This window comes from Passer domesticus, chromosome 2 (genome assembly GCF_036417665.1).
Source record: "Passer domesticus isolate bPasDom1 chromosome 2, bPasDom1.hap1, whole genome shotgun sequence".
Classification (NCBI taxonomy): Eukaryota; Metazoa; Chordata; class Aves; order Passeriformes; family Passeridae; genus Passer; species Passer domesticus.
In genome coordinates, this window is record NC_087475.1 from 87,518,816 (window position 1) to 87,541,537 (window position 22,722).

The 22,722-nt window shown below is 41.3% G+C and overlaps 1 protein-coding gene across 1 annotated transcript in view; it reads left to right on the forward strand.

Moving 5' to 3' along the window:
- Window positions 1-573: 573 nt before the first annotated feature.
- LOC135294494 (ovostatin-like) overlaps window positions 574-22,722 on the forward strand; it is a gene marked incomplete at its 5' end in the record, with an annotated part of 29,167 nt that continues 7,018 nt past the window's right edge. The window contains 29 exon segments of the mRNA XM_064409826.1: window positions 574-619; window positions 622-736; window positions 2,303-2,486; window positions 3,150-3,306; window positions 4,053-4,105; window positions 4,592-4,612; window positions 5,369-5,537; window positions 6,187-6,271; window positions 6,975-7,092; window positions 7,703-7,823; window positions 8,040-8,149; window positions 8,998-9,156; window positions 9,910-10,134; window positions 10,345-10,402; window positions 11,421-11,566; window positions 11,936-12,079; window positions 12,707-12,877; window positions 13,455-13,575; window positions 14,632-14,722; window positions 15,359-15,587; window positions 15,795-15,921; window positions 16,532-16,653; window positions 17,291-17,342; window positions 17,662-17,745; window positions 18,729-18,905; window positions 19,402-19,483; window positions 20,339-20,495; window positions 20,949-21,023; window positions 22,308-22,473. Of these exon segments, the coding sequence (XP_064265896.1) occupies window positions 574-619; window positions 622-736; window positions 2,303-2,486; window positions 3,150-3,306; window positions 4,053-4,105; window positions 4,592-4,612; window positions 5,369-5,537; window positions 6,187-6,271; window positions 6,975-7,092; window positions 7,703-7,823; window positions 8,040-8,149; window positions 8,998-9,156; window positions 9,910-10,134; window positions 10,345-10,402; window positions 11,421-11,566; window positions 11,936-12,079; window positions 12,707-12,877; window positions 13,455-13,575; window positions 14,632-14,722; window positions 15,359-15,587; window positions 15,795-15,921; window positions 16,532-16,653; window positions 17,291-17,342; window positions 17,662-17,745; window positions 18,729-18,905; window positions 19,402-19,483; window positions 20,339-20,495; window positions 20,949-21,023; window positions 22,308-22,473 (3,565 nt within the window).

Genomic DNA, 22,722 nt, shown 5'->3' on the forward strand with positions numbered 1-22,722 from the left:
AATAGACAGACAGATGAGTGAGCAAATGAAATAATGCTATCAGATTCCTTTCCCTAGAAATATACTTGTCCTCTCCACTGGCAAAAATGGTAGACCATCAGCCAGCATCATTCCTTGCCAAATGTTAGTGTCTACAGTAAGAAATCCAGATTACCATTAGGAGTTTGCTTTAGTGCCATTCTGAATGCAGCTGTAGATGTATTCTTGTATTTTTACCCATCCTGGCTCCCATGCAGACATGAAAAAAAAGCAGTGTATTATGATTATTTCTGTTGTGTGATGCGTCTACAGGACACCTTTGCAGAATAAGGAAATACTTAAGTAGTGGCAAATACTAACAAGTTGAAACATTAAGGAATCTTCAGCCAGTGACACGATAATCAAAGAGGTAAGCTTCAATGAAACAATCATATAGGCAGGAACCGGTTTGGCTTGCAATACCTCACAGAGGTATGTGAAACATGAGAGCTTTCCAAAGCTATTATTTGGGAGTTCAAGGAGTGTGAGACCAGAAAGTAGTGAGGAAATTGGACATATGCAAATTTTATGTTAATAGCTTTTGTTAGACTGTGATTGAAGCCATGGAGGAGGAGCACCATTTCAGGTCAATTTAAAAACCAGGGACAGGCTGTCAGCTTGAGATCAGTCTCTCTGTTTCTTCATGCACAGACATGTGGTCAAGGATTCTTCTCTGTATTCTGTCCTTGAACTGGTTTCCCATAGTGTCTTCTGAAACGTAAGTGGTCACACATTCTGTGTCTATAAGATAACATGTGTTATTGTATATCCCACCAGCTTATTTCTTCTGGGACACTGCTATATGATAAACAGGATATTTGAGACATAGACCTTAAATGTGTTGACTTGGAAGTAGATGACATTGAAGGATGGTTTGGAATGGTGCTCTCCATCATGAAACTGATGTGAAATCTAGTGTGAATGACAGAAACCTGGAATCTGAGTGCCTGAAGTGTGATGTGTGTGGGTAAAGCGGCAAGGAGACTCAGGACTAGACTAACAAGTAGTACTAGTAATTAGAATTGATATGCATCAGCAGCACAGAGAGAGCACGGTGTATGGGGAGGTGCTAGAGGCCAGGCAGTGGCTGGGACTGAGACCATGCTGAATGGCAAACCCAGTACAATTAGTATTCATTAGCACTGTCAGACCCCGTGGCTTTATACAAATGGAAGATTTCAGCCACAGTATTCAAAAATACACCAACATGGAGCTTTAACCCTCTTCTCAAAAATTTTAAAGGAAAATGCTATGAAGGACAGCTTAGCTTCCTCCAATACGCTGTCAATTTTAATAACTTTTAATTTTGGTCTTTGAATTTCATGCAGCCGGAACTGGGCAAGTGAAAATAAAAATAAAGGCAATATGAGCTGGCAAAGCTGTGGGAGAAAAAAAAAAGGGAAAGGATCAGATTAGAAAGAAAGATTGTGTGATTCATGTTCTGCTACAAAACCAGTTCATGAATTCTGTCATACGTTATTTGGAAAGAGTAGTTTGGGCAGCAAACTGCTGGACAGCAACAGAGTTTTAGACAAATATAGCAAATATGAAGGAATGTTTTTCAGAGGAGTATTCCGGGGAAAGAAGGCAACCCTAATTATAGAGAGAAAAAGTATATTAAAAAAACCTCAATGGAAGAAAGAAACAAAGAAAAGAAGACAGGGAGAAGCATGGAAACAGGAACATGGAACAGGAGCATGGAAACAGAACTGCACATGTAGATTAGATTGAGTGTTCCCTGGAATTTTCTGCTAAAATGGAAAAGCAACATCACTTCTTGTGCATTAAGTGGATTGACTTATGGCAGTTCCTATCCAACAGATATCCAGAGAATGAGAAATTTAAAGATTGTTGCAACCCTTAATTAGTATTTTTGTCATTGGTGCCAAGAAGAAGCTAAATATTGCTCCTCCTTATGGGAAGCTGCAGAGGTTTAAGTACACACCTAGGTCATGGGAGGACAAATGTAGCTATGCTTTAGCCACTTCAGTAATTGGAGATGTGTAAATACCTGGAATGGAGAGGTGCAGTATCATACTGGGTAAGACCCTGCATAGAATGATGCCAGTCCCTCCGCTCTGAAGGAATTGTGAGGGATTAAAAAGTTGACATTTGTACTTTCTTAGCATATTTAAGATCCATTGAAAGAAATTGAAATCCTTCCATTGGTTTAAGCATGCTTTGGATCATGTCTTCCTTCACACCTATGGCACTTCTGCGGTATTTTCCTCTCCTGTTTGCTCTGACGTTCCTGCATGACTGACCTTTCTGATTGTTCTTGCAGCCAGTATGTGCTGCTGGTCCCATCGGTTGTGCGGAGCGACGCCCCGCAGACAGCTTGTGTGCAGTTACACAACCTCAGCGAGCCTCTGTCCATGAGTGTTGTCCTGGAATATGGCAGTGTCCAAAGGACTCTCTTTGAGGAGCCCATGACAGAGAATGACTTCTTCAAGTGTGGCGAGTTCAAGGTATTTTCACTTTTGAAACTACTGAAGGGGTGTAGTAGCTAGAAATAATCCTGATTGCAACTCGCCTTGTCAGTGAGGGAAAGATGACAAAGTGTTTAAAATAAAACAAACTGTTGGAAAGGCTGAAAAAACAGGAAAAAAAGACCTATGGATTGTAGAAGGGAGCTAGAGAAAGACTCTCCCTCTCCATTCCCAGAGTGAATAGAGCAAAGCCTTAGATTGTTATCACAGCTGCATGCTCCTTATGGAATGTTGAAGTATCAAACAAGATGATAGGTCCCATATCATCCCAGTTATTCCCTTTCCCATGACTCTGCAAGGTCTGTACACACCAGAAAAAGAGTCCCAAGGTGAGGTCTTCCAGAAGGCATCAGGAGAAAACACTTCAGAATTAAAGGTATATGGCTGTGGCAACATGCATGTAAGCCGGGAAATTCATAGGACAGAACACAGCTTCAAATCTTATTACCTGATGACAGATTATGCGCCTTCCACAGCAGAAATTCCCAGAAATTATCTCACTGACAAAGGTGGGGCTTCTCATAACTTTCCATAAGCTGTTTATGACTCAATTGACAGTATCCTACTCTAAAACCCTGGGCGTCAGGGAACCTCAGCATGTCTCATTTACCACTTTTCCTCTGGGGTTTTGCTCCTCTCCAGGTTCCTCCTGCTACTTCTGATCCACTGGCATTCATTTCCTTCTCAGCCAAAGGTGCCACAGTTGACTTAGTTGAGAGAAGATCAGTGGCAATTCAGAATGTGGATGGTGCTGTCTTCGTCCAGACGGACAAACCCCTCTACAAGCCAGGACAAACAGGTGGAAGAAGGGTTTGAGTCAGCTAGAAAAGTGAGAAATTGAGTGAAAGGGTGGGTCAAGGATGACAGAAACTTATTCTTGTAGAATAAAAATCTCATTTTAATTTGAGATATCAAAGTTAGTGAAAAATAGAAGCAATTCACAACAGTGCAACAAAATAGTAGAATTCATGTCTTTGTACTTAATTGAATTTACAGGATCTTGAGTTCTGTCAGGTTTACTTGAGGAGAGTCACATAAAAAGTAACCTTAAAAATACAGAAAATAATAGATTAAGTTTGAAGCTAATAAAGTTACTATAAAAATGGAGCAAACACCTCATTTCCTGTCAACAACTCTTTCCCCTTAACTGTTATCTATTTCAAAGTGCCGATTCCATCACAATATTTAAATGACAATACTAGCTGTGGTGGAGTTAGCTATCTCTTTAGCATAATTATACTTTAGCCCAAGTGGGTAATAATCGAAGATATTTCAGCTGACATTTATTTTGTTTTTCTTTTTTCACTGGCTAAGACAATCCTTTCATGTTCTCTGGGCACTCTTTAGTTTTCCAAAAAAGCCTGGTCAAAGCTGTGTATTGAAAATTATTTATCACTGCTAATAAAATACAAGATAGAAGCACCTGCATGTGACACTTGAAGATCTGACACTTGGTGCCAGGTTGATGGTTTGGCTTAGACAGGCTTTGAGGTTTCTTCCAACCCTGATGATTCTGTAATCCTTTTTTGTCCTGTTTTTTTTCAGTGATGTTTCGTGTGGTCACTTTGGACACCCAGCTCAGACCTGTTCAGGAGACGGTAAGTGTGAGTGATAGTCAAAACTTTTCAAGTACCCTCTTGAGGTACCTCTTCACTGATACTCTCTCACTTAGATATTGAATAAGAAGGGCCTGGAACAGACTTCCTGATATTATTTGTATTTTGTATTTTTTGTATTTTGTATATTTGCTGTAACTCCTTACCTTTGCACTCCATCATTTCCTTGCCTTTGTAGAGGTCAAGGCTCTGAAAGCACCTGTGCAAATCTCTAACAGCACACAGATTTTGTAATCCCAGATATGTAGAAAAAGACTGGATATTTTTGAGAAAAAATTCACCAACAGGTTATCCTCTTAAAATTATCTTTTTAACTACAGATGTGAATTGTAAATTGTTTCCCTAGTTCAGTCTTCTCTATCCAGAAAAAGCTGTTCACAGTTTTCCTTATGTTCTAGTGTTTATCAACCTCCACTGTTAGATTATCATTTTGATTTTTTTTTTCTCTCCCTTAATTTCCTCCTCCAGTATCCCCGAATCATCATTGAGGTAAGAGATACAACATGAAATTAAAGCACAAGCTCCTTTGGGAAGACTGTATTTCACCATTTCCTATAGAGTCAACAGCTGAGGGACACTCATCCAGAGCACACCATTTAAAGCCAATGGATTTGAAGTTGAACAGTGGCAATATCCTTTCCCAGCACCAGAGAAGAAATCAGCAGAACTGGAGCTGTTAGTGAGAGGCAGCGTGGGGTTGCTGCTCTGCCCTTCACTAGAGTTCAAACAGGAGTGTTCTGTCCCAGGCTTACCTTGGGAGGACTACAGCAAAGAAGTGGTGAAATAGCCTCCTTCTCATACCTAGGCACAAGAATGGTGACTTTCTGAAATGCCATACTCTCATGGGAATGGGCTAACAATGAATCATCTTCTACTACATTTCACATCACTACATCTCCAAGCATTTTCTGAGAGAGGCCAGGATAATACTCCTGCTTTACAAAGGTAGTTGAGTCAGAAAGATTTATGCTATGAGTGTTCTAGATAGGCAGCCTGTGTCCCATATGCAACCTGTGTCCCAATCAGGAACTGTTTCTGAATGATCTGAGGCCATCTGTCAGTGTAGCTAATTCCCAGTTAAACATAAACTTAGTTTTGTTAAATCCACAAGCAGAGATGGAAAGTCAAAGCACACGTCATCAGCCCCAAAGCACTTGTGATTCATTTAGCCAATATGTCTGAAGACAGGCCTTGAAAGAAGGCAAGAAACAGTGATAAAGGTTTTGCTACATCTCTTTCTTCCAGGATCCAGAGCAAAACAAGATCTTCCAGTGGCTGGAGGTAACATCGAAGCACGGAATTGTCCAGCTCTCCTTTCCACTAATCCCAGAGCCCATTCTGGGGTCCTACCAAATTACTGTGGAGACAAAATCAGGTGGAAAAGAGTACCAGTCCTTTAGAGTGGAGGAGTATGGTAAGCAAAGGCTCATAAACTACTCTGTGCTAGCACTGAGGCTCAGCCTAAGTCAGATGAAAGCTACTAATGCAGATTTTAAGTCCTTTGAATTCTCCACATCATGCCTGGAAAAGAAAAGTCTTGGAGAGAGCTGGGTGGACTGGTGCATGAGAAACAGGCCTTTCCCAGCTATGGGACCTGGGATAAAATATAAGTTGAAGAGAGGTGGTGTCAGCAATCTATTTGATTTGGTTATTTCGCTTAATCTGTTGCCTTTCTCCTTCACTGCAACCAGATTGCATAATAACTTTTGTACTCCAGGGCTTAACTAGTTTGAGACATTGTCATTACTCACTTTTCTTTAAGAAAGGAGATTAAAGTGATTTACCGTGAGTTTTGCTGTGACTGTTATAGTTATTAGTATGATTATTAGTTAATTTTACCGAAGTTACTCATCTTGCCACAGAAGGTTATTTTTCTATTGTAATATGCTACAGCCAGTTCCTAGTTAGGTTCTTCTTTGATCCATTTCCTCTCCCTTGTTGGTGAAAATGTCTTTGCCAACTGTTTTTTGGTTTGTTTTTTTTTTTTTATTGTCTTACACACACACACACACCTGTGTATGGCATGCAATTGCTGATCAGTCATATTCATGTTACATTCTCAGTGTTGCCAAAATTTGAAGTGACAACCACTGTGCCAAGGACGATTTCTTTCTTTGACGAAGAAGTCAGGGTGAACGTTTGTGCTTCGTAAGTATCAGAGCTGAAGACAGCACAATTTTGCACAACAAATGGTATAGGCACTGGATGGTGTGCTCTGCTGGGAAGAGCTGGCATTGGATGGTGTGCTCTGCTGGTTCAGAATATGGCTCAGAACAATTCCTTTATCTGTGACTTTCATGATATAAAATATCATGAAAGACATTATATTCTTCTCCTATGAGTCTATGATATTCTTCTGTTACATAGCAGAATTAAAACAGAGAGAGTTTGTGTGTGTCCAATTCAAGCACTTCCTACTTGCTAGCTGTGTTTTATTATTACAGAAAATAAGAGTCTATCATCAAAATAGGGCTGTGGCCCTGCCAAAGTGCAGGGTGCCAGGAGCTAAAAGGGTGAATAGGTCAATATGTTCTGCCTTGTGTAAGGTACCAAGGAGAAAAAGGTGCAGGGAATGATATCCTGAGTCTAGCACTGCTTTCCAGCTTCAGACCTTAAAGAATGATTGCACCAAAACTATGGTGAAACGGGGTTTTTTTTAACAAAATGGCAGAAACAGCCTAAAAATAGTAGAGGGGAATTCTACTAGGGCTGACTGATTGTAATTCCCAACTGCTCTTCTGTCTGTGCTCTGGATACTGCGGGAGGATTTAGAGTCTGCATTGCTCTGCAACTTTTGCAGGTCTCATGTTAAATTCACATGATTGAATTCTCATGTTTCTTCCTCTTCTAGGTACACTTATGGTCAGCCAGTGCAAGGGAATGCCCAAATTAATGTGTGTCAGCAGCGCTTTTATAGTCCACTGTGTGTACGAAACTGGAAAAAAACCTGTGAAGCTGTCACTGGACTGGTATGATACATAACAAGTCCTTTCTTCCCTGTCAGCTTTACTACCCAGCATGCAGCACAGGATTCAGTGGCCTCATTAATTTCCAAGGGAACAGCAGAGAGACAATCTCAGTGGTGTGGTTTTTCTCACTATCTCACAGGCAATGCTGAAAGACCTCACTAAAAGACTGATTTTTCCCTCAGAAAGAATCAGTAGGAAGGAGGCAAGCTTATGAAACTGCAAATTTGTAATAATTTCTGAAACACTGGGAATGTGTTTTTACCAAATCTAATCAGAAGAACTCTGCTGGGAGTCTTTGAGGACACTTAATATTAAATGAATGAATAATTTGTCCGCTAGCTCAGATTCGATGTGCTGTGGTCCGGAGCAAAAGCATCATGCAAAATGGGCTTAAGAAGGAGCATGAGCATAGAGAAGACTAGAGGGGATAAGGAGAGAAGTTTCCAGGTGCTAGAGTAAATAATATTGAAACAGTCATCTGGGATGGGAGCTGGGGAGGAAGAAATGTAAGGTAGGCGGGGAGCTCTTCAAAGATGCACAAATACATAATGAGGATCAATTTTGCAGACCTTGAGAAAAATGGGTTTTCCCCTTTGTGCTGCTGTTTCAGCTGGGAAAGGATGGCTGCCTCAACACTGTCATCTCCATCAAAAAATTCCAGCTTTACCGCAGCTATGCCATGATGTACACCAGCCTCAACATAGAAAGCATTGTCACTGAAAATGGGACAGGTAACACCAACTGGGGTTGGGAGTAACTGATTATAGCTAATCCTGACAGGAATCCCCTGGATCACCACCTGTGTGGCAAACAGGCAGCAATTATGGTTTTCTTTGTGTAGCTCTCCTTCCAAAACATCACCACTGCATAGAGCTTATCAAAAGGAACAGCTTTCTGCCCATGTCTGATTTCTCTTTCCTCTCCTTTGTACTGGCTGTGTCTCACAGGTATTCAGAAGAAGGCCTATGACTATGTTTCAGTCAACCAAGGAAATGACCAAGTGCTGTTCAGGAATATGGATTCCTACTACAAGAGGGGAATTCCTTACCATGGTGAGGTAGGTACATGAGAGAATACATTTAGACCCAAACTCCCTGAGGTCCAGCATGATGATCTCCATGTTGCCCCATTTATGGCTGTCACCTGAATGTGCTGTCAGCTTCCCAAGATAATGTTGCATACCACTGACTGTATAGTTCTCTTGATACTCCTAGAGAGAAAAAGAAAATTGTATCACACTTGGCATGTCAGGGTCTCTTTTCTGCTGTAGTCAGAGAATGCCTAAAAAGTGAGTAAGTGGAAGGTCATAGAGCAGGGAAGAGGAGTCTTCAAGAAAATTCTTCAGGAAGAGCTATGCCTAAACTAAAGGTAGAATTCACCGTGTGTTGCACCACACAATCCCAGGTGCAAGGTGTTTACTTACAGCAGTAGAGATGATGGAGTGCTTCTCTTCCTACTTAGTAACCTACACATGCAGGATAAACCAGGCACAAAAAGGTTGATGACCTGTACAGCATCATCCTGACAGGCAATGGAGACTGTGGGTGTGCACAGATGTGTAGGAGTTAAAAGGTGCTACTGAGCTCCACAGGTTGCCTGTGGCCATGAAGTCATCTCGTTGTTTTAGGTGTGTTAATCAATGTTTTTCAATAAATATTCCTCCTCCCTTTGTGACACATAGTTATTCTGCCCTGATGGGAATTTCCCACTGATGGGAGTTTTCCTGTCACAGAATTCCCGCTCCCTCAAAATATTGAGGAGCATGTGCCTCTACACTTCACTCTTGATTTCTACTCCCTGCAACAGTCCTCAGTGTTTAAGTGACCATCCACTAGTAAACAGAGCTTTTCTTTTGTTGTTGCTCTTTGTGTTTTTCTGAATCCCTTGGGTATTCATTGTGTTCAGATCACTGTGACAAACATGGATGGTGAGCCTGTTGCCAACAGCACTGTCCTGCTGGAGCTCAATGGAGATTATCTGGCCAGCTATACCACAGACAAAAACGGCACTGCTGCTTTTTCCATTGACACATCCAACTTCTTCGATCCCAGTTTGAAGCTGACAGTAAGTAAACGCAGGCTACAATTTAATTCATTAATAAATATTTCATGGGAGAGAGGGTATTCCATAGAAGGAACACCTGCAAACCATGAAACTTGTATGAGAAAACACCAGTGCCTGAGAAGATGCACACTGCACCCCACCTGTGGTTTTGGGTTATAGTGATCTTCAGTTCCTCCCTGCTTTTCCCTCCCCTTTAAATGCTCTTTCTGCATTCATCTTCCTTCTCTTTATTCTGTGTGAACCTTCCTCAGAGACTGCACTGCCTTCCTCATCCACGCAGCCTGTGTGCGTGCCAGCATCTTTCACTGCTGCTGACTGCTTCCCTGCATTTGTGCTGGCACAAACTCATGCCTGTTATCATCACATGGTCTTCTTGTATTGTCATGCCTTTATCCTGGTGTGATGGGAAGAACTGAGTAAAAGTGTGTCATTTAGAACAATGCCATTCTAATTCAGTGTAAGCCCCAGCAGTTTATGCAACTGGTTCCAAGCCTGAAAAAAAACTAAAATAACCTCCTTATTGCAATGTGTCACAGGCATCTGGTTGCCTAAATGTGTCCAGAAGGCCGCTGATTCTTCATTGGTGAAATACAATTTTTTTTCACACCAGTTCTTGCTCTTGGCTTAAACAGCCTCACAAAATCGGTTTCCCAACAGAATATTTTACAGAAAAGATACCTTTGCCTCTCACCTGCCTTGCATTTTCTTTTTTCCACACTGTTGATTCCACATTTATGGTTTTCCATTTCGTAGGTCAAACAGGCACCAGATGAATGTGCAGACTTTATCTGGGGGATTGATAATGAGCCCAAAGCCTCGTTCCTTGTCCGGCGTTTCTACTCACGGACCAACAGCTTTCTGAAAATTGAGCCAGTGACAGAGGAGCTCAGCTGTGGCCAGCAGAGAACAATCAATGTTCACTATGTCCTGAACAGAGAAGGCTACAGCAATGCCACACACACAAACTTCTACTATGTAGTAAGTCCTAATGTTACTCCTAAAACACCTTTTTTCGCCTTCTCTCAATCACCCTATAAGGCAGAAATCTCATGATCAGACACTGGTTGTGGATCATGGCTCAACCTGATGGCCTTCAAGGCTTCTCAGAACAATACTCAAAACAATGATTTCATGGTGGAAGGAAGAAGGTGCTTTTGGTCCCCTTTCATGAGACTTTTTTATGCCCAGGTGATGACACAAGGAAAAATTACTCTCAGTGGCCAGAAGCAAGTCAGCATTTCTGGTGGTAAGTTCCAGACCATATTACAACTCATATTTCAGAGCACAGTAAGTTTCACAAGTGATGAAAGCAGAGAACTGTGGCTAAACCAGGTGTTAGTTCCTAAATCCCATGACCCTTTACTGCTCATAGAATCATTTTCTTTTACTGCAGCATCTAGCCAACCCTTCATATCATAATCAATTTTATCTTGCTAACTGGAAGATATTTCATTGTGGTCAAACACATAGAATGCAACCTTCATCTGTTTTATGGTATTATTTTATAATTCCAAGGAGTTTTTATGCTCTCACAGTTATTGTGTGACATCCTACTCTTCACCAACTGGAATAATAAAACAATTTAAAGTTTGGAATAATAGGTGTCCCATTTGAAAGGGATATTTAGCAGTCAACTCTTGAAATTCATTGCTCTTTCAGAAGTCTCCAAACACCCACAAACGACAGTGATCTTGACCTTCATTCTTTCATTGTTAAAAGAATCCATTTTCCTGCAGAACGTGGCCTATTTGCACACTTCAGGAGGTGGCTTAAGAAAGCCTCTCTCCCTATATAAGACTTGTTCCATATTTACCATCTTTGGTCTTAAGCTTAATTCCCTGTCCATGTACTTGTAGTTTTCATCCATGTAGAGAAGATTTTATTATTTCTTAGTGTTAAGAAAACTCTCCTTTAACTCAGGATATTGCTCTATTTCCTCTTGTGTAGTAGGTCCTAGTTTTGAGACTCAAAGGCAATGTTATGCTCTTCTTGTAGCAATTGTGCACAGATTTCCATGTTTAACTTCTCCCCAGTATAGACTTCTCTCTGCAAAGCACCCCCGTCTCAGCATCCTCCAGATATCTGTTATCTTGCTATGGGAGCTGTGCCTCAGCCACTGAGAGATGAGTCTTCCAATATTCAATTTCCTGGGTTTTAAAGGTGCTCATAGGTTATGAATAAATATGTGGTCCTTCCACCAAAGCTGAGGTTTGTCTAACCTCTTTTGCTGGCTTGTCCTTCTCTGATCCATGCTCCTCCCACAGCTTCCAGAGGTACATTCTCCATCACACTGACTGTCACTGAGAAGCTTGTCCCCAGCTCCAGATTGCTGCTCTACACAGTGCATCCTCATGGAGAGATAGTGGCTGACAGTTCCAGGATACACAGTGATATATGCTTCAAAAACAAGGTGGAAACCTTTGCTTTCTCATTAAGGGATATATTGGGGTTTGCTGAAAAGTGGTCAGGAAATTATCTCATCAAGAGCCCTGCACTGGGCATGGCATTTAGGAATGGAAAAGGTGCAGGTATGTCTGGGATCATGAGAAGCCATCCCTGGAATTGGCACATATGGTCAGCCTAAGAAAAAACACTCCCCACAGTGGAGAGAGAAGGGTGCCTAGGGGGGTTTATGTGAATTTTTACAGACTGATCCAGAAGGGCCATCTAGCGGTAGGAGCCTTGTTACTGAGTGCCGATGAAAGGGGAGATTCAGATCTCTGTGCCAATCCGATTCCCCTAATGTCCGTGGGGTTGTCTTGGATTTGCTAATTTCCAGGTCCAGCTCAAGTTCTCTGAGAAGCAGGGTCTCCCGGGCTCTAAAGTGGGACTCCACCTGGAAGCTGCTGCCAACTCCTTCTGTGCCCTGCGAGCAATTCAGAGCGTCCTTCTTCAGTCGGGGCAAGAATTATCTGCTGAGAGTGTAAGTCACATCTCCAGTCCTGATTCTTTTGAGCTAGGAACAACCCAGTTCCCACCTGTGATATCTCTGCTGCTGACTGTATTTTTATTTTTCCTTTGGAAACAGAGGTCTGTGATTAAAGGGAGACGTAAGGCAATTGTACGCTTCCATGACAGAAATTGATAGCACAGCACTGCTTTTGGGAAGCATGGCAGTGTAATACATATCCCAAAAATATGCCTTATGTAAATCCTTGACACCACATTTCCTCACTGTGGAATGATTATGTCAAAATTGCATTTTTATTTAATTTTTACATAATTGCATCATTTACATTGCTCAGATAGGCCTTGGGCCCAGAACAAAAGCTGTAGATGACAATGTCTTGTAACACTCGTCTCCTCTTTGCTTAACTCAAGAGTGTACCTCCATGCTTTCTGCTCAAGTTCACCCCACAAAACCATTGTGGCTCAGAAGGAGGAGGGTACAACTCAGTCCAAACTGCTTATTCATCTCTAGACAGGCATCACTAGTTAAGCCCACTGAAGTCTACAGGATTGCTCAGGGACCAACATAAGCTTTGAACAGATGTAATTTTGCACCTGCCTGAGACCTTCCTGTGCTTAAACTACTCATTCTCACCTCCAGGTGTACTATCAGCTTCATAGGGGTGATTTATATGGCTATTACTACAATGGGCTCAACCTGGAAGATGACAGGCCACAGGCGTGTACCCCATCCAAAACCATCTTTTCTGATGGCTTGTACTTTGAACCTGTGAATGTCAGTCGTGATGGAGATGTCTACAGGATTTTCAGGGTATGTGGTCTGTGTGGGAGGCTCTTTAAGTGGGAGGGATTCCAGAAGAATTCATCAGCATTAGCATTCAACTTTCTCAGGTGGTGGTTCTTATGGCTGAGAGAAGGCAGCTGATGCCTGAATTGCCTAAAGCCTGCAATCACCCCATTTCTGCACTTTTTTCCTTCATCACTTACTCAGGAGCTCTGAAAATCACTGCTAGAAAATCACTGGGCTGCTGCCCATGGTTCAGTAGATGATACCTAAGCATGAGCCTTGGCTCATGACTCCAGGCATTCCTTTTAAAGATCTGTGTCTGCGATGCAGGCCACTCAGTTCCTATATGGAATCCACTGGCCCTGTGCCCTAAGACATAAGACCAACATCAGACTGATCATTGCTGCTCTTTGCAGAACATGAGGTGTCACTGCTCCATAAGAAACACACAGAGGTTGGCCAGGTACAGCTCAGACATTCAAGGCTGGAAGAACGGGATTAATTGGGATGAGGGAGGGGAGAAATGAGGAATGATAATCAGTGATATGCACTGGCAGCTAGTGAATGCCCTGAGTGATTTGATAGATTCTTTCCCATTTAGGATATGGGTCTGAAAGTGTTCACCAACTCTGTGCTACGGAAACCAGTTCTGTGCAATGAAGAGAGATCAGATATGGAAAATTACCCTTCTCATTATTATGACGCCAATCTCAAGGCCTCAGGTAAAAGAAGGTTTATTCTGTATCTCCAGTCTCAGTCTACCTGGTCTTTAAACTGTTGCCTGTATAAATAAAAGCCAGTGTAGTGGGGGGTTTTGGGAAATAGACCTGTTTGTCCTGGTTTGTACCCTATAATCTCCTTCTGGCAGTCCTTGCAGTAGAATCGATTTTGTTTCAGGTGCAGGTGCATGTAGAAAAAACAGGGAATACTGTGATGCTTCTTTTATAAACTGATATTGGCTTTTCAGGGGTTTTCAGGTCAGAATATTTCATCAAATCATTATTCAATTAAATATTTAAAAGTCAAGACTTCACACAGTATATGGCACACTTAGCGCATAGTCTCAAAAGCCTTTCTAGATCAGCAAAAGTTAAGATTCTCTCTCCATCAAGTCAGATTGCTCAGCAAAAGAACAAAAGTAGCAGTCATAATTTGCCACAAAGGAAAGTGTTATTCAACATTAGGAAAAATATCTTCCTTATGAGAGAATTGTAGTACACTAGAAGGGGATCTCCAGGAGGTTTTTGAAGCTCCATCACTGCTGGTTTTCAAAACTGAGCTGCATAAGAAGCAACCTGATCTGACTTTGAAGTTAGTCCTACTTTAAGAAGTTGGACTAGAGAATTACAGGGGTTGCTCCCAACTTAGTGGGTTTTTTTCAATGATTTTGTGATTCTAAGTCATTGTAAAGCATTTCTAAACCGTGATGATAATACTGGCTGCTGGTGCCCATTTGCAAATCAAAGAGAGCAAGTTGTAGAGGATGGGGAACACACTTTTTTAACTGAATGACAAGACCTTTCAGTATGAAATTAAGTGAAATGTCTTGTAAAATAGCTAATATTTCCAGTATTTTCCCATGGGAAAAGAGAATAGATAAGAAATTGTTTCTTCGCATATCTCTTGGAATTGTCCCTGTTATATGGGGGGTGGGAAATCCAAGAATGCTCAGACAGGATATTTAGTGTTCATGTGTGGTGAAGTGTGTCTGACAGAAGTTCAGAGTCTTCTCACATGGTGTCTCTAACACTATCCTTTAATCATATCCCCACTTCCAGACGAGTCAAGGATTATTGGTGGAAGTGGTGGTTTCAGCTCTGTTCGGAAGTACTTCCCCGAGACCTGGATTTGGGAACTGGTTAACACAGAGTATGTTTATCTTCACTTCTTTCTTCCTTTTTGAGTTGATTCATTTAGCTAAAATGGACTCTGGGAAGGAACCATGGAACATATATTTGCTTTGTAGATGTGGGTCTACTTTTCCCATCTTAATCCATGACAATTGCAGACAAATATTCTGCATCCTGTTCCCTGTCTTTCTGGTGGGGAGAAATATAGGGGCTAAGAATGAAATAAAAGTATTTTTTAAGGAGAGAGAAGGAGCTTGTTATTTTTCATCCAATTTTAATTCAGCAGCAAAAACTCAGTTTATTTTATTTTCTTTCAGGCTATCACAGCATCTTCAATCATAACATTTCCATCTTAACTATGCCTTCAGATGCTGTTCTAGAATATTAATCTAAATTTATTTATTCTAATCTGTATATTTGGGCATTCTGGTTTTTCAGCAATTGGTATTTCTAAATTTAAAAAGTTGAGTATTTGAGTGCTGAGTTAACTAGCACCTTTACTTCAAGCATTATAACTTTTTTAATATATGGAAAGGTATCTTACAGAAAGTGAAATGAAAACAGAAGTTCTAACTCAAGCAGAAAGCCTATTTTATAATTTGTCTTGAAAAATTCCTAAGATCATTTCTCATTCTGTGTTTCTTATTCTCACCAGTTCCAGAGGAGAGGTGGATGTCTCTTACACCATTCCTGACAGCATCACAGAATGGAAAGCCAGCGCTTTCTGTGTTCAGGATGATGCTGGGTTTGGCATCTCCTCACCTGTTTCCCTGACAGCATTCCAACCATTCTTTGTGGACCTCACCCTGCCATACTCTGTCACTCGAGGAGAAAAATTTAACTTAATAGCTAATGTCTTCAACTACCTCAACAAGTGTGTCCAGGTACATCAAGTTCCCTTTTACTTCCTATGTGGTTTGCTTATTTCCCAGAGATCTTTTTGCTCTTGAAGGAGGAGCCTCAGCCAAGGGTGTGGTACCGTGCTGTCAAAACACAATAAATACTAATGCAGGTGCCTCCTTTGCTCTGCAGCCCGATTTTAATGTCATTCTCTTTCATTTGTAATCTTGCTTCTTCTTTCTTTGTCCCAGATCAGTGCCATACTGGCACAGTCAAATGACTATGAGGCAGAGATCCTTTCATCAGGGGGCAACACAGCAACGGTGTGTGCCAATGAAAGAAAAACATATATTTGGGCTGTTAGCCCCCAAAAACTGGGTAAGCTTGTCTTTTTATCATCTTGATATATCCCTGTTTGGTCTTTCTACCCCCACCCTTTAGGGCAGCATCAGTAATCCACAAGCAGGCATTTTTGGACAGCTCCATTAATTGCTAATAAATTTGCTAAAAATTTTGGACTGGGCAATAAAGACACTGCTCCTTCCCAGTTTTGTAGCTGTGTTAATCCACACTGCCTTCAAGTCCACATTGTCTTTTTTCTAAAAGCAGTTACTGATTACTTTCATGTGTAAGTGCTCCAAAATTTGAAATATGAATAAAGGCAGAAAAGCTATAATTAAGCTATTGCAACACTGCCCTAGGCCAGAGAAAACTCAGTACAAGGCTAAGAAGAGATAGAAATTGGTGGTGAATTCTGGTTTTTGGCCAGGATGACCCCTCTTTCATTCCTCATCCCATGGCCCCAGGCAAGCACTCCTTTCCACTAACAAACAGGTATGGAATCTTGATGAAATTTGGTTTTATTGAGCTATCTTTGGAGAAAATAAATTTCTCAGCAGTTCATCAGCCGAGAAGAGGCAGTCAAAACCGGGGTAATTGTCAACACTAAAGATAATTGCATTTTCTTGGCTGGTGGGTGTCTTTCCAGGTGAGGTGAAATTCGTGATTACTGCTGAGGCCAAACTGAACACCGGAGGTACTGGAAACAGCATATCTCCAGAAGAGAGGACCATTTACAGGGACACCTTGTTTCAAACCCTACTTGTTGAGGTATGGTTTGAAATCTGAAGGTGCTTTCTGCCTGGTGGAAACTGGAATTCCTGTGGCTGGGGGTTAGAAGCTGTTAGGAGGGAGGGAGGGAGTGCAGCACAGTGAGGAGGGAGTACAGTAGTCTTCTCCATATCAAAATAAGAATGAAATCATGCTGGTCACAGTATCCGCCATCCTCCTCCCACTGGCTCCTTCTTGGGACCATGAGCACATGTCCTGACAGCTCATGGTGCCAGAAGGGAAGATATTCCAGACCTTTCTTTTAAGCACCTTTTGCACATGACTCAAATACTAGGGAGGAGGGAGGAGGGAAGATATAAAAAGAAAAGGGTTTATCTTAAGCATCATAAAGCAACAGCTACATAGGATTAATTGGACAGGGTCCCTCTCAGAGGCTGGAAATACCTACTTTTTAAACTGCTTTTTGAGTAGGAAGGTGCTCTGGAAAGGCTCTTGGGTAAGAAAGGGAGCCATGGACCAAGAGATATTCTAGTGGAGCTAGGATAGGACTGAGTACAAGAGGTGCATGGCCTGGATAGCCATATTCACATACTGTCTTACTGCTAAATGTCATCATTTCATGGTGATGTTCTGAACTTTTCTTTCTTTTCCTGACCACTTCATTGCAATAAAACAGCCTGAAGGCATTAAAAAGGAGTTGACTCAGAGCTCCCTTGTCTGCGCAAAAGGTAAGGCAAGTTCATTCGTTCATTCATTCATTCATTCATTCATTCATTCATTCATTCATTCCAGGGAGTTAAGTGGAACTGCTTCACTGTCTTGTAGATCTTGTCCTACAAAGCCGGAGACCCTTGTGGGGGAGGAAAGAGATATTCAGGGTGTCCTAGGGTGACTAGAACACAGGGTCAGGATGCTAGGCTGAAATTTGGGATTTTCATATACTTTTGGCTCATTTGGCAAGCCTCTGGCGTTTTCCAGAATGAACACTATAATAGTCAAGACTTCTGTAAAAAAACAATAATTCTTCTTTTCACATTTTCCCCTCAGGCAAAATGATTTCTGAACAAGTGTCTCTCAGCTTGCCAAGAAACCTAGTGCAGGGATCAGCCAGAGCTTATTTTTCTGTCATTGGTAAGTTTAGTACTTATACTGAATGCAAAATGGTGTTTCCCTTGTGCTGCACCAAGTGCCATCATGTATTCACACACAAACCTTATGTAAAGTTGAAGAAATAATTATTCCTGATTTTAGAAAGTAAGTTTTCTACTTTGCAAAATGGCAGTGGGAGGCAAAATTTGCTCAAAATTCTCTCATATCAAGAGAGGACAAAATGGTCCAATAATTTTCATTTATATTGCATTTCAGATTATACTGCATTAGCATATCCAGTTCAATGTAGTAAAACAGCTAATTCAAATGAAAAGTAGCATAAGGCAGACTTCTTTGAAAAAAAATTATCGTAATTTCCTGGAAAGAAATCTTCGGAACTTTGCTGACTGCATAATTTCAAGTTTATCACATTGCATAATGAAAAACATTTGTAAGTCAATAAGTTCCCATAGAATAAAAGTTTCAGGTCCCAATCGACTCTATTAATCTGAAAGTCATTAGTAAGACTTGAGGGCTCTCTTCAGTGAAAATTTTTTGATGTTCTGAACTCAGATTGTTTTCTAAACACAGTTGCTTTGGGTGCCCATGTCTGTGTGAGGTGTCTGTTTGTCTGTGTCTGTGTGATGCTGTACAATTACAGCCTCCACAGCCTGTTGGCAACACATTCACAACATGTTCACAAGTACATGCAAAAACAGGAAGCAGGTTGTAAAGGGCAGGGAAATCTAAGCCTTCCAAGGACTTATAGCCGTGCCAGCCAGCATTGGTGCTCATTTTTTTCTCTCAAATTCTCAGTTTCTCTCAGGTGTCCATCATCCAGATAAGAAATGAAAAATGGTGACAGCTCAGCACTTTTCTTCTATGATGTGTCTTTGGTTACTATGATTACTCTATATTAGTCATTGCCCTTGGGTTCATAATAAGAAAGTATAGAGCAATGTATAATGCTATGTAATAAAAACATGTCTGAACTGGGCTGACTTCTCACATTTTTCACTCTTCAGGAGACATTTTGGGCACAGCCCTGCGGAACATAGATAACCTGCTCCATATGCCCTATGGCTGTGGAGAACAGAACATGGCCTTGTTCACACCCAACATCTATGCCCTGGATTATCTGAATAAGACTGGGCAGCTGACTGAAGAGATTAGAGTCAGGGGTACTGGTTATTTATCCAGAGGTAAGAGGTTTTCAGATTCTTCCGTCTTCTTCCCTAGGGAAATGCTCACAGGACCAAGCCTGACAGAATTTAAGAAGCATTTGGACAATGCTATCAGGCAGATGGTGTGATTTTTGGAGTTAAGAGGTGGTCTTTGCATGGTTAAGAGGTGGATTTGTTGACCATTGCTGGTCCCTTCCAACTCAGAATAAACTGTGATCCTGTGATCTAGTATTATGATTGTTTGCCTTGAACTCTTCAGCTGTACATGGTGAGCACTGATCTCTGAATTCCAGTACCACAATAATTGCAGAGGAGCAGGCAATGAGAGCACCCCAAAAGCAGCATGTCATTCTTCCAGGAGTAAAAGCAGCTGGAATTCCTAGTGGTTGGCATTATTCATCAGACATACATTACCTGATACTAAATCCAAAAGTCTTACTGCTTCAGTTGAACAAACAGCAGAACAAATCCTTTTCTGGAATTAGAAAACGTGTCTTCTTCATTGTGTTTTCAGGCTACCAGAAACAGCTATCATACAAACACCGGGATGGATCCTACAGCTCCTTTGGGTTACGAGACAGGGAAGGGAGTGTATGGTAAGTGATGGCACTTTCTATTTCCCTGGCACAGGATATTTAGACTTTGAAAAAAGATGCAAGTATTCAGTGATTCTTATTTTTAATAGACTAAATATAGTTCAATTGATTTGGATCCCCTAATAAAGGAGAAATTAATAACTGGAAAGTGGGTAACCAAAGGGTGGTATGATGGTTGAAGCTGGAGTACATAATGTTCAACAGGAAACTGAAGGATCTGGGTTTGTTTCGCCTGTAGAAGAAGAAACTAATGGGAGACCTGGGTAAACTTCTCTGTTGCCTAGATGGGGACTGTGGAAATACAGAGTCAGACTCTTGCTGGAGCTGCACAGAGTAAGGGCAAGAGTTTGTCCTTACTCAAATTGCTACAGAGACAACTCCAAGTGAGTAGAAGGAATAAAATCTTCCCCAGGAGAAGGCTGTAGCACTGAGACAAATGCCCAGAGAGGATGTGGATATCTCTTCCCTAGAGACTTTCACATGACTGGACAAAAGACTGAGCAGCCTGATACAGCTCTGAAATTTGCCGTAGTTTAAGCAGGTGGTTGAAGAGGAGACTTCCAAAGGTCCCTTCCAACCTGGTTTGTTTCATAATTCAATTAACTAAGACTAGAATTTGCTAAACATTTGCAAGCTGTGTCTATACTTTACCACTGCTCTAAAATAATGGTTCAGCACAGTAATGGAGACATATCAGGTAGATTTTTAGTATTAGGATTTTATGTATATTATTTATTTAAAACTTAGAAAACACTTTCTTCTTTTACCTCAAACATTATTAAGTTCTTTTTATGTCATTTTCTATGCACATCCTGTGCACTGGTAAATGTCCTTGCTTTTCTGGATCACCTGTAGGCTCACTGCCTTTGTGTACAAGTCACTGGAGCAAGCCAAACGCTACATCTACATCGATGACAACGTCCAGTCCCAAACTTTGATCTGGCTGGCAAGCAAGCAGAAGTCAGATGGCTGCTTTGAAAATGCTGGGTCACATTTCAACAATGCTTTGAAGGTAACTGAGATAAGTATAGCCACAAACTTCCAGTCTTGTCTGGATTTATTTGGATAAGACACAAGCTTACTCTTCACCACACCCTTACTCTTCTTGGTAGTGTTATCTCATGTGTCTCCTACACAAGCAGGGCATGATTCTTATGTGTGCTCTTGATGATGAGGTAAGAACAAGTAGAACTTTCTAATTCTCAGGTTTTATTTTCCACCACTGCATTTTGTGCTCAGCCACAAACTGTTGTCTGCTATATGACACACGTAGGAAAGTCAAGATGCAGTCAATTACTTTGGCTTTATCCTATGTGATCTTGATCTTTCTTGTTCCTGTGCACACAGGGAGACAGAAATTACTGTTGATCTCAAATCTGACTGATATATGAACTATCAATTAATTCATATATTGTTTATTTCTAGGACATTAGTCTTAACCAGTTCTTTGCTTGTTTTTCATCAGGGTGGAGAAGAAACTGAATACTCCCTCACAGCCTATGTTGTGGCATCATTGCTGGAGGCTGGACACTCTGCTGCAGTAGGTTTTTGGTGCTGTTAGCCTAGTCAGACATCTGTCAAACTGCTCAAGTCACAGTCCTCACATCAGCTTTCCTTTACAATGAGGAACTCAAATACTGTTTGTAGGACAGTAGTTGATTGTAGACAGTCATTTTCAGAACCCTGCAGTCCCCTGCAAGTATTTAATGAGTGTTACAATTCAGTTACATATCCAGTGCCTATGGATTCACTTGAAACAGCTCTGAGGAATCCAGCTGTTTTAGACAATGGTAGTCTAAGTTGATGCAAAATCCAGACTGAATTTGCCCACTCCATCCAAAGTCCACTTTGAAATTTTTTCTGAATTTGCCCAGTCCAAAGTTCAAGCTATCCAAATCTTCTACAAGTCCGCAAACTCAGACATTGAGCATTTAGTTCCAACTTCCCTGTGGAAATTTTAATAATGAAAGGAAACTATGAGCTGCTGGTTGTAGTACTAGGCATTGGGAAATGAGAGTCAAGTTCTGTTCTCTGTAATGTATTTCCTGCATATCCTTGTGACCTTGTTTTTATGCCGACTTTGTTCTTTATATAATGGGGAGGAGGAGAATTGTTCCAAATCTGACAAACCCATTCTAGATGTGCTGTTTTTTTGAACATCCCTCATTCATGGGGTATGGGCCATCATCAAGGTACACAAGACCAACAGGATGAAAACATTGTGCAGAATCAAACAGTTCTATAGCAACATGAATTTAGTTTCCAATACCTTCCTAAGTAGCTCCAAAACCTGGTGTCGCATGTTTAAGTGAAGCTGCAGAGACACAACATGGTTAGTAGTGTGCTGGTGATGTCTGAGAGGAAGAAGAGTTCACAGAGATAGTCAATAAGGCTAAAAGGTCTGAAAAGTTACCTTGGTAGCTATATCTAGGAAATGAGCAATATCCATTTGAGAGAGCCTGCTTAATCATGAGGTCTCAATGCACTTTACATAGGCCTGTAAAAATGGTCCACATTTTATTGCTAAAGCAACCAAGGGACAAAAGTTTCAATTGAATAGGCTCATCTCATGAGTCAGGAAAAGAATCCATGCTCTCTTATTTTGGCCATGCAGCCTCTAAATAAATTAAGAAAGGAGGCAGAATGACTGGAAGGGCATTTTTTTAAAGCGCTCTGTAGGCCCTTAAACATGCCAAGGATTCTGTATATTTCTAGCATGAAGAATCAGAGATTGCAGCTTAAGCAATGATGGAAGTATTTAAAAAGTATTGTGTGGAGACACAAATCCAAGTACCTGACACCCCACTGTGTTTTGCATTACCAGCATCCCGTCGTTCGGAGTGGCATGAACTGTTTGGAGACTGCATTTAACAGTGGGGTGCACAACCTGTACAACCAGGCCCTCCTTGCCTATGTTTATGGCTTAGCTGGCAGAGAGGAAAGACGCCAGTTCATCCTTGAACAGCTGGACAGGGCAGCTGTCAGGGCTGGTAAGTGCAGCACGGCCATGGCAGAGGCAGTGCAGCTGATGGAACCTGTTGGTTCATGTGAGCTCTTCTGATGCACAGTTTTGTCAGGAATGCTCTCCCTTCCCTTGCCTTTCATGCCTGCTAAGCTACTGAATTTATCTCTACAAGTTTTTCTATCTGTCTCTTTTGGCTTCACAAAAGTTTGAGCTCTGGCGTGGTCTATGAAATTTTGAAATAATTTAGGGGGAGAGAGAGTCTCTTGCATGTCTC